Source organism: Nuphar pumila, chromosome 13, assembly GCF_984573655.1.
Source record: "Nuphar pumila chromosome 13, dmNupPumi1.hap1.1, whole genome shotgun sequence".
NCBI classification, from domain to species: Eukaryota; Viridiplantae; Streptophyta; class Magnoliopsida; order Nymphaeales; family Nymphaeaceae; genus Nuphar; species Nuphar pumila.
The window spans coordinates 27,192,996-27,204,386 of record NC_143261.1 but is presented as its reverse complement, the minus strand read 5'-3'; the positions used below and the strand labels follow the sequence as shown (position 1 = coordinate 27,204,386).

At 42.0% G+C, this 11,391-nt stretch overlaps 1 protein-coding gene across 4 annotated transcripts; it reads right to left on the bottom strand.

Annotated features, from left to right (window-relative positions):
- Positions 1 to 1,943: 1,943 nt before the first annotated feature.
- On the bottom strand, positions 1,944 to 8,251 carry LOC149818176 (delta(24)-sterol reductase-like). 4 transcript variants are annotated; one of them, XM_089984826.1, is made up of 3 exons: positions 7,940 to 8,251; positions 3,341 to 4,604; positions 1,944 to 2,616 (listed from the first exon to the last, which is right to left on the bottom strand). In XM_089984826.1, exons 2-3 carry the CDS (start codon positions 4,586 to 4,588, stop codon positions 2,161 to 2,163), a joined length of 1,704 nt encoding a protein of 567 aa, XP_089840952.1. In that variant the 5' UTR covers positions 4,589 to 4,604; positions 7,940 to 8,251; the 3' UTR covers positions 1,944 to 2,160. The 4 variants fall into 4 exon arrangements, with proteins under 4 accessions (XP_089840952.1, XP_089840953.1, XP_089840951.1 ...); XM_089984827.1 differs by having other exon boundaries at positions 7,945 to 8,251; XM_089984825.1 differs by lacking the exon at positions 7,940 to 8,251 and adding an exon at positions 6,813 to 7,293.
- Between the last annotated feature and the right edge of the window lie 3,140 nt (positions 8,252 to 11,391).

Below are 11,391 nucleotides of genomic sequence, written 5' to 3'. Positions count from 1 at the left end.
TTGCATGATAGGGTTCAGACTCACAGTTATTTAAAGAAGTTGGGCTTTCAGTTCTCAAGTTGGTGTGTGTTGTGTCAAGCTGCTGAAGAAACTACTTTTCATTTATTCTGGTCCTACCCAATCTTCGTGGCCCTTTTTAATAGCACATGGAGATCTCCGAACGTAATTGTTAAAGAGGAATCTTTTGCGCTTGATCTGCTCCTAGGCCCTATTAAAATTAGACGTTGCAAGCGGTGGAGACTGATATGGAAGACATGGTTGCTTACTACTTGGTGGTTTGTTTGGATGGCACGCAATGATGCTACTTTCCGTCAAATTCCGGTCATCCTTAACAATCTTGTCCATAAAATCTTGGTTGATGTATACGCGATTCTACGTATGCATCTTAGAGACCTCTCCTTCCGTCTGAACAACGTTCACTCATCGGTGGTTCCTTCTTATCCAGAGGATCCTGGTTGAGCTTGACTTTGTTGTTTGTTGCTAGTTGGCTGTAGTTTCTTTTTCTTTTCCTTTTGCTTTTGTTTTTCTATATTTTAGTTTGTTCTCTATTTTGTTGGGTTCATGGGTTCACCATTTTGTTGATCTTCATGAGTGATAATGTTGATCCTCTTTCGGCTCTCTCTCTCTCTCTCTCTCTCTCTCTCTCTCTCTCTCTCTCTCTCTCTCTCACACACACACACACACACACACACACAAGAGTCATCGACGACTGACCATGTCCCTGAATATGAGCCAATCAATGCGCTATTAGGGTTCCCACTGATAGGGGTTCAAATGGATCGGACAATAATTGTAGCATGCTTGGATGGAATCAATACCCGAATGTAGGCAATGAATCTGAATAGGGATGCAAACTGATGGGATTTAAAATCCCAAAATACATTGGGCAGTCGATCCAGGACAGACAAATTTTGCAAAAATCATGATCCCTACCACCAAACCTTCATGTAATGCCAATAATGAGCAGGCAAGATTCTCCCCTACCAAGGGCTGGTAAACGAGCTGAATGAGCCGAGCTTTAAGTGTTGCAGAATAGGTTACTCTCACAATGAACCAAGCCAAACCAGATCTCATGACAACAAGCCCAAGGCTCACTTTGAAAAAAAAAAGTATCGATGATTAAATTAATAGGATTTGAACCGTAGGCCCATTTTACAACAATTACATTGTTTCAAAGCTCGGAATAAGATTTGAACACCAATAGACTATATATTATATATATAGCTCCAATTCCAAACATCACTTTTTCATCGAAAAGACATGATCCAAGTAACCAAACGGGTTTAGCACAAACCCATTTTCGTGTGTATATATATATATATATATTGCAAGCCAAACACTTTCAACCATTTGTTCTATACTACACCTTCTATACACTATACTGATGTAAAATATACCTAAAATATAATCACTACTATTTAACGAGCTTATACGAACCAAGCGAACACCGGTTATTTATTTTTGTTTGCCTCGCAGAGCCTATTTTATGAGCTCGTACAAGCTCTTCAAGAACCGAACCACAAGCGGTCAATCACATTTCCCAGCCCTCACACCAATGCACCAATGGGTTGGACGTATTCCATTAAGAGGTCAAACGTTCGTCCAGTAGTCCTATCAGATCCAATCCGGGTCAGTACCGAGCTATACTCGACCCGTGTTTTTTCCATAACATATACTCGACCCGTTGATATCCGCACTCCATGCAGTGGCACATGTCATGCCAATATTTTTTGCAAGTCAACATGCACTTGACACGTAGGCATTGTTAAAGAGCAAATAAATAAATAAAATAAAATAAAATACGTCCGGGAGCTGTCCAGAGCCCTGTCTCCAAATTTCCAAAACAACCAATTGGTTAGCCATGCCGATCTGTTCTGCAAGTAAACAAAACATCATCCAAACGAAAGGCAGGGGAACAGTTTCAACAGAACCGGAAAGCATGGTGCAGAAATAGAGGTTCAGTTCTTTCATGCATGAGAACCAAGAAGGAATATCAAGCCCGACCGGCCAAAAGGCAAGGAGAAACCAGTCTCGAAAGGAGTTCAAACAGATACAGCAGAAGCCAACTAGAAAAGCAAAAAAAAGGGAGAGAGATGACAGTCTACTCAAGAGGATGAAGATCAAACCGCAAAATTCATGGTACCCTTGCCAGGGAAAGAATCAGTCGGACGGCTGATCGATCTCTGCGTACGGCGAATCCAGCTGCTGCCGCTCGGCTTCCTGGACTTCCTTCTCCGTCTTCCTCCCCTTCTTCGACTTGTAGTAGACGCTCATGAAGGTGCCCACAGCTCCATACTTCCTCCGGCACTTCTCATAGTGCGTAGCATCAAACATTCGCCAAAAGTTCTTTTCAGTCAGCTCAGAGACGGCGTACTGCGGCTGGTAGCTGTTGTTCTCGATCAGCCATAATTCCAATCTGCGCACGGCTTCTGCTCCATCGAATTCTTCGCCTCGTAATACAGGTCCAGGTGTGTAGTAGACACCCACATCCGTGAACATCTGAGCGTACTCAGTGTCTCCTTGCCTGCGATAGTGCTCAAAACCGTGCTCGGGGTAGACCATGGTCTTCACCGGAAGCTTGAACAGCCTATGCGGGCACAGCCAGATGGGGTACACCTGAGCCAATAGAGAATCTTAGACCAAGGCATCATGGTCGGCCGGAAGCGTGTAGCAGGAAAAAATTGTTTCACTTGGTCTATGAAAAAAAGAACCCATCTAAACAGCCAACGATCAGCAACATCGTAACAAATATATCAGGGAGATTTTGAAAATCTTACAACATTTTCCTGAGATTTTCACAAGGTATGAAATCCCAAACATATCACAAGAATTGCAAAACCTTGCATGTTTCCAATATAACATGGTATTATTGTGATTTTAATGATTCTTACTTTATTTGTTTTCTCTATAATTTTGAACTATATACCGAGATTTTCCCAATATTTTCCTGAGAAAGCAATTTTTATTTCATGATTTTCCCTTGCTGATAGACCTAGAACGACATTTATGGCTATAATCAGCAAAAGGAACGCATTTCACTGGATCCAAGACCAAAAACAACAAGTAGAAATTTTGTACAAATTCCGATTATGACTGAAAGAAAACCATATTTCAAAGAAACCAGCTCCAGTGACATGATATTCAATAATGAATCACAATTTTTAAGAAACCAAAATTTGTCCAAGTTTTGCGAGACATGAAAATAGAAGGCATTACTTGTCTCACGGCAGATAAATGAAGGAGAAAAATAATAATTGGAAAACGATCAGAAAATCAGATGCAAGAAAAGAAAGGAAGATGCAATTGCTGAAACAAAGACCAATGGTAGAGAGCAATTTACCTCCATCTCTCGGTGAACCCACTCAAGGGCAGGCCCCACTTTGTATAGAGGAACCAGCATGTCTTGAATCACATGCAACTCATGGTAATAGTTCCTAATAGCTTCACCTTGGGTGGCCTTGAGAAGTGAAACCTTGGGAGGCATCAGCCATCCAAGAGTCCATCTGAACCACCATTGATCGGCGAAAGGGAGGATTAGCTTTCCTTCCCAATACAAACAACGAGTGTGCCTGTGATAATACTCCCTAGTTGGAATGTACTCCACAAACTCACCCCTCTTTAGAGCCGTCTGTGCGTGCTGGTAAAACCATGGCTTGAACCACCATCCAACACAATTGATCGCATTCCCCTTCTTCTTCGCTTCCTCTTTGGATGCATACCTTCCAGTCATAAACACACCTTCTGTGGATGAATAAATCATGGCTTCCACAAAATCAGGAACCTTTGCAGGGTTGTCTTGATCACCGTCTCTGGGCGTAAAAGAATCCGCATAAGCCTGAGCAAGCTCCTGCAGATTCCCCACGACTGGTTTATATGTTAGCTTCATGTATTCCTTAACAGGAATAAGTTTAATTTCTGCTGCAACCAAGAGTCCTAGTGTTCCCTGAGACCATGGAATTGCATAGAAAAGGTCAGAGTACTCATTGTCCTTTGTAGCTCTGACCAATCGCCCATCCGCTAGCACAATTTCGTAAGCAACGACTGTATCAGAAAAGAGGCCATAAATATGTGAGCTTCCTTCAATGCCATACCCGTTGATAAGACCTCCAACAGTGAGATCGTCGAGCTCTGCAACTACAGCGAGTGAAAGGTTCATGGGAACCGTCGCCCTTGTAATCTGACCCATATTGACCAGGGGCTCAACGCGTGCTATCATCCTTTCTTTATCAATCTCAAGAATGTTTCTGAATGCAGAAAGATCGACCTCAAAATGACGAGCACGTTTGTAGTCGACGTTTCTCATGCCAACTGCAATCCACGGTTTCCTAGCCGTGCACACAAGGCCATCTTTTGATGGATTCCTCTGCTTCAAGCGATTCACCATTTTCTTCACATTTTCGTCATGCTCCTTTTGACGGAGCTTGTAGGACTTCCATTCAGATCTCACATCTCCAAGATAGGTGAGAAAGTAGATGGTAAAGGAAATGGGAAGAACCACAAAGATGACAATGATCCAACGGAATTGGACGAAGTAGTCCACCCAAATCTTCTTCCTCTTTGGGCGCAGTGGCTTCTCCAAATCAGACATCCTGGCAGATTGCGAACTATAAAAAGGAAAAGCAGAAGACTATGTCAAACATTAAGCGTCAGGTTATGTGATGGATTCTAGCTCTAAGATAAATGCTGCTCAGGTTTTCTCACAGTGCATTTCTTGAAAGCCAGTGTGCAGCAAAAAGCCCAAGAAGTCAAGCAGAACTCAGTAAGGGCCTGTTTGTTTCAGGCCACTTTCATGGGAAAGTGCCACGCTAAGGTACGCAGGATAAGATAGACCATACTGGCCCTAGTAGCCACCAGCTTTTCTCGCTTCCTCATTTCCCATGAAAATCCCCACCCCTCCCCCCCTGTGCGAAAGGGTTTTCAAGGAAAAGCTGAGCTGGTTTATAGGATCATGTGCTCCCCGTGAAAGAGCATTCCCCCTTCCATGGGTATGAAGCATACGGACCCTAGAAGTGACTACATATCCAAAGATGACCATCACTTCTTTGTTATAATTTAGCCCCAAAAAAATTGAACACCAAATCTAGTAGAAGCGAACTCTACTAAAGAAGCCAGTCTCAGAGACTATTACTCCCTCGACCCTAATCTTGGTCCACGTGATTGTAAACAAGTTGAACAAGGTCAACAACCGACCTTCAGGAGCCTTTGAAAGATGCAGGTTCAGATTCATCCCGATGTACTGCAGGCTGACAGGAACCGAGTCCAGCCAAGCAGGTGAGCATGAATTTCATTGTCATAGTAGCTTGTTTCTCAAAACGTAAATAAGAAAATGTAGACAAAGTAAACAATCTACTATGACATTTTTAACTAGAAAAGGATGAGAATACAAAGAAAAAGAAAATCCTCAAAATTATGAGGGCAAGTCGTTGAGCACACTGCCTGGAAACTGGGAAAAATAAATGGTAGCAAGAGACTACGAACTCTTAAGTACACAAAGGCCTAAAATCAACAAATGAACGATGAAGAAAAACACTAGATCTAAATCGCAAACTTAGAGGTACACGACAGGATAGGCTAACTTTGTGCGGTTTCCTGCCAAGAACAGCAGATCCCTGTAGAAAAATTTCCCAAGGGATACTCTTATCATGAATCAGTTTTCCAAAAATAAAGAGACTTATAAACTAATAAAAAAATAAAATTTGAAGTTACAATTAGGCGCCTGTATAAAGCTAGATCAGGCACCACGCGGACCTAACCCTGCAGGTCAAATTAATATTCAGAGACCGATCGACTCTTATCTGTAATAGCCCAAAACAAGTCCCAACCATAAACCTGACAGACAATCAGAAACAAAGCAACATCCAAACAAGAATACCCAAAAAAAAAACTGAACTTTCATCGAACTTTACACATTAGGTTTCAACCAATGTCACAAATCTCAGTATTGGAAAAATCTCCAAAATCTAGTGATATTTAAAAAAAAAAAAACAAGCGTTTTGTGGCATTAGTATCATGATAAAAAGTGGCATGTTCAAAATATGCAAAATTTTGAAAATCCGCAAGAAGATCATATGATATTTTCAAAAATATGATTCACATTGGTTACACAGGTGTCAACTTGGATGTGAATAGTCGCTTTTCTTAGTATAAACAAATAAAAGAACAAGTGATAAAGCAATAAATCAAGAGACTAACACTCAAACTAAGCAACACGAAAACTCTCTTTTTGGTCCGTTCTTCAAAATCACTTAAAATGACCCAAAATCAGAGGCTATGTGAAGAAAATGTTAAACCACTTAAAAAAAGCAATTGTCCAGAGAACTCATATATAAAACAACGAGCAAATACACCACACTTGCAAGAAACTCGCCAGATAGAACGAAATTTCAAATGTTGCTTAGTATGGAAGAGAGAGAAAACAGATTGAACCGTACAGTTCAAAATGACAAATCAAGACACATTTCGAATCGAATGGAACGAAACTACTCAGGTCACCATATCAGACAACGAAAATGGATAAACTGAAGTAGAGATCGAGTGGAGCAAGAAACTCTAAGAAGCTTAAAATTCCATCTTCACAACATTTTCAAAAGAAGACGGATTAGATTCAGGCAAGTTTCAAATTTTAATACACTTCTTGTTTAAACGGATACGAGACCAACAACAGGGAGATAAGGTTACGGAGTTCGAAGCACTCCAATTTTTCCTTTTCTTTTAAACATCAAAAAACAGGTTTCCTAGAAACCTAACAAAGGAGTGAAAAAAACCCAGATCCAGAAATTGTAAACGGAAGAAGCACACAAAATAAAGCATACCGTTCTGCGAATGCCTCGGAAACTCCTTTTTTTACCAGGAAACCAAAAACCACAAAACTAAAACTCGAGCAGAGGGAGCCACATTGTCCCAGAAAATGAAAGTTAACCATTAACAAGAGAAAAATAGAGAAACAACTGACGAAGAAGGTCAACTCACAGAAGGAAACATGCAAAATATACAGAAAATGGACAGATCGAAAATATAAAACTCCAGACTTCAAGCCAAACGTGAAGATTCATATTTCTCACAGTGAAATACCATTCTCTGGATCGACCAAGAAATAGGAATCATAAACCCCATAAAAAGGAAGAATGACTAAGAACGTCATCCACTTTAAGGTCGTCATGAAACCCAAGTGAAACCCTCGGGAATCCGCAAGCAAGAAACAGCAAACGTATCGCCAGACAACAACCCTACAAGCGAAAACTCAAAACACTTTCAACATTCTCCACACGAAAAACACAGATTGCCAAAAGCAGAGTCGATCCAGAAATGAGACACTAGAAATAGTGCTGAAAATCCATATGCACCTGCATCGAAGGCAAAAACATTGAGATTCAAAAGATAAGAACTCAGGTTTTCACTCACGTTCTCAAAGGAAGCGAACATGAAGCTCAAATGCACAAAGATTCCCTCAAACGGACTAGATCCAAGAAAGAAACTTTAAAATAACAAAAAAAACTGTTCCTGTAGAGAGAAACACGGATTTTCTTGAGAGTAGACCAGCGGAAGACAGAGAAACGCCGAAAAAGGTCCACAGAAAGCAGATTTCTTTTGAAAACTGCCGAAAACTTTGAACTTTTTTTACCCGCATTCGTCATATCAAACGAAAAGAAACCTCAAAAGCAGAGAGAAATCTAAAAGGTGACCCGATTCAAAAGGAAACACTACAAAATGCCGCTCTTTCTTTCTCATCGAAACGAGAGACCAGTGTTTTCAAAGAAAAACCAAGTAGAAAAGAGAAAAACACTAAACCCTGGTTTCTGGGCCAAGAGCGAACATCAAAAGCAGAGAGATATCCAAAAAAAAAGGCCCGATTGAAAAAAACTAAGCAGTAAACAGAGAAGAGAAAAACCCTAAACCCTAGAAGATAACTGGGCGTAAGAGTGAGGCTATAGGCACGGACCTCACCGTAAGCGAAGGCAATGCTCGAAGAAGAATATCGACGGAAAACGGACGCTAGGCGTGCGGCATTGCCGAGCGATCTGCCTGGAGAGCGACGCTTAAAGAGAACCGCTGGCCTCCGATTTATAGAGACGGTGTACACCGAGGAGCGATCTCCCTGAAAATTTAATTTAATTTTTTTTCCCGTGTTTCCCTCTCTCCCTTTTCTCTCCGATTTCTTTATTCCCGCCTCTCGCTGGAGCTCACGTTGCGAGAATCAGTGAGGCACGTGGTGCCTCCAAAGTTGAACCCACAAAGAGAGACTGTGTGGTCCAGTCTGATCTCCATTTTATTTGGAAATCATTTTTACCTCAATTTATGAGGAAATCATTTTTTTGCCTTTTCAGATATAAGATAAGGCCTTTTTTTTTTTTTTCAATCACACCCTCGGAAAACGCCAAATACGAAGGAGTTCCTTCAGATTGCGAAAATTTTATTTAAGTCGATTTTGTTTTATTTCCACGACACCCTTCCCTCACACTCTCATTCACGTTAACGTGGGGGTCTTCTTTGTTTTTCCTGTGTATAGGCAAAAGATAATTAACTAAAAAAAATAGGGTCAATTTGAGTTTCTCAGAAATTTTCTTACAGTTGGGTCTGACTCGAATTTACATTCAAATCTTACTTTAAGGGTCCATATACGATAACCAGCGCCATTATGTCTTTACACAACGATCGTAAGTATGGTAGGAATAGCCAGCGCCATTATGTCTTTGAGCCCCCCAAGTTGTTTCCCCGATCCTCGTTAAAAAAAAAAAAAAGACTAGAAAAAATTATTTCACTCACCCAGAAGCTCAATAGTGTAAAAATCCCAAGTTCCCTTGCCCGCCGCATAAACCCTGGTTTAGCCTCGCAACAAAGGACACACATATGCGGGCTTAGCACTTGTGATATCTCTTAAGCTTGGTGGAGCCCTCGGGGGCAAGTAGTCTTTATTTTGTACAGCATGCAGTTTACAAATGGATTAATGTTTGGTTAGGGTTGCGGTCACATTACAATGATATGAAATTATCATTATTTTCACAATTTTTTTTTTGGTTTTTTAGGTCAGATCTTACAAAAGCCATCTGCAAAGTTTGTTTAGTAAGAAATAAGCTTTAGATTGTGTTTACGACAAAAATTGATGATTTTTTTTTTGAAAGACAAGCTGGGGTTAGGCAGACCCCTACCATGTATCTCTTAAGCCCCATAACCTGGGCCTTCAGCTTGGCATACGACCCCGCTTACAACATGGGATACCACCTCAGTGGTGACAAATTAGTTTTGGACAGCTTGAAAATCAGTGACTCATGATGATTCAAAAAATCAGGTTTTTATGTCAAAAAAACACATCCAAGATGCATTGATTGGCAAACAGGCTTGGCGGAACGCATCTGTGAGGTCAGATTGTGCCATACATCGCTCATTAGGGATGGCAGTGGACGGGGGCAGGGGACAAGGTCTTCACCCCGCCTTGTCTCAAAATTAGGACCTCCATCCCCACACGGGTTTGGATTTTAATTTCCATCCCCGTTTCATGTCCTCCATCCCCGGTTCAAATGGAGCGAGGTGGGGTGGGGCCCGTTTTCCCTCCGTCCATTGCCATCCCTAATAAAGGATTGGGGTCAGGGCGAGGCTGGAATCGGGACAGGGATGGGGCAGGGCAGGGCAGGAGAAAGCGTAAGTCCATTTCTGCCTTCATTCTTGCACGGGTTTTGATTTTAGCATCCATCCCTGCTTCTTGTCCTTGTCCAAACAGGATGAGGCAATGCGGAGCCCCATTTCCCCCAGTCCACTGCCATCTCTATCTTGCATCGATTATTTTCAGCTAGGTTGGTCAATCACGCTCCCACGACCAAATTCTGTGTTTTTACAAACTGGGTACAATCACAGGTCAAAATTGGTCATCCAGATTCATTGCAAATTTGAGCCTTTTTACTATGACCCCAGTTGAGATGGGAATGTTCTGCGTCATCGAGATTTTTGTGGTCCATGTCTCCCTCTGTGTATATAAAGGAATCCTTGTTAAACTTCATGTGCGGTCAAAATGTGAAAAGAAAGGAATTTTTATGACCAAAAACTGCCAAATTTGTGGGACCTTTGGTATATGAATGCACCCGGCTAATATTAGGCAATGAATTCCAACAAGAATAAGTGAATTAGGCCGTATGCATACAATCTCAGGTACCCATACGTTTTTCAAGTAGATTCACTGCAAGAAAAATGCTACTTAGCGACCGAAATTTGCGATGAATTTTTTTCGTCACCAATTTGCGACGAATTAACGAGCGAAAACTATTTGTCGCTAACGTTTGAAATATTTGCAAAATTAGCGACGGAAATATCTTTGTCGCTAAAGCCGTCCCTAATTAGCGAGGGATTAGCGACGGAAATATCTTTGTCGCTAAAGCCATCCCTAATTAGCGAGGGATTAGCGACAACATTTTTTTCGTCGCCAAAAATACTATAAAAAAGACTAAATAGCGACGGAATTAGCGAGGGAATTTTTTCGTCCCTAATCCGTCGCTAAGTAGCAACGGATTAGGGACGGAAAAATTCTCTCGCTAATTCCGTCGCTAATTTTCGTCTCACCTGAGGCGCAAAATTTTTTCTCCCTCCGTTCAAAATTTTTCCTCCATTTGTTTTTCCCTCCCGTTCGATTTAAACCATCCCCACTTGAGGCGCTTCTCAGGACGCCAGAAGCCCCGCTGACGACGCGTACAAAGAGTCAATCCCCCCCTATGGAGAAGTCCCAGATTGAGCCGTCGTGGCTTCGCCGAAACCGAAACGTCAAGGGGGCGACAAAGAGGAGGCTGCTGTTGGGGAGCCACTGGAGCCTGCCGGAGTCGCGAAAAGCCTGCTGAAGTCGCGAAGATGTCGTACTCGTTGCTCCTCCCCCTGCAGCTCGCGAAGATCGGCGCGGAATCGCAGCTGAAGCTGAGCGCCCCCGCCGTGAAGCTCTTCGACTGGTTCTCGTGACAGACCTGGAACTTGAAGAGGAGCTCCCCCCGGATCCGCGCGGAGTCGCAGCCTGCCGAAACGCGCCGGTTCTGTGCAAAAAAAATTGCTCTTTGTCGGAGAACGCGCCGACAACGAGTAATTTTTTTTTTTAAATTTAACAATGGATTAGCGACAAATATTATCCATCGCTAATTTAAAATAGCGAAGGACTCGCGATGGATCATATCCGTCGTTAATCCATCACAAATTAGCGATGGACTTAGTGGCGGATAAGTTCTTGCACTACTTAGCGTTGAAAAATTCGCGATAAAATTTTTCCGTCGTTAAACTGTTTAGCGATGGATTAACATCGGATTAGCGACGAATTTAGGTTGTCGCTAATCCACAGGTTTCTTATACTGTGCAAATGAATTAGGCATGTTAAGCCAAGGGAGCTTTACTCTGCCAGGACAGCGACCGTAAGTACGGCAGGGC

Coding starts and splice junctions, on each gene's coding strand:
- LOC149818176 (XM_089984825.1), bottom strand. CDS start 6,922: ATGGTTAACTTTCATTTTCTGGGACAATGTGGCTCCCTCTGCTCGAGT. Junction 4,605..6,812: donor TCCGAGGCATTCGCAGAACG/GTATGCTTTATT, acceptor TCCTTTTTATAG/TTCGCAATCTGCCAGGATGT. Junction 2,617..3,340: donor GGGTTCACCGAGAGATGGAG/GTAAATTGCTCT, acceptor CTATTGGCTCAG/GTGTACCCCATCTGGCTGTG.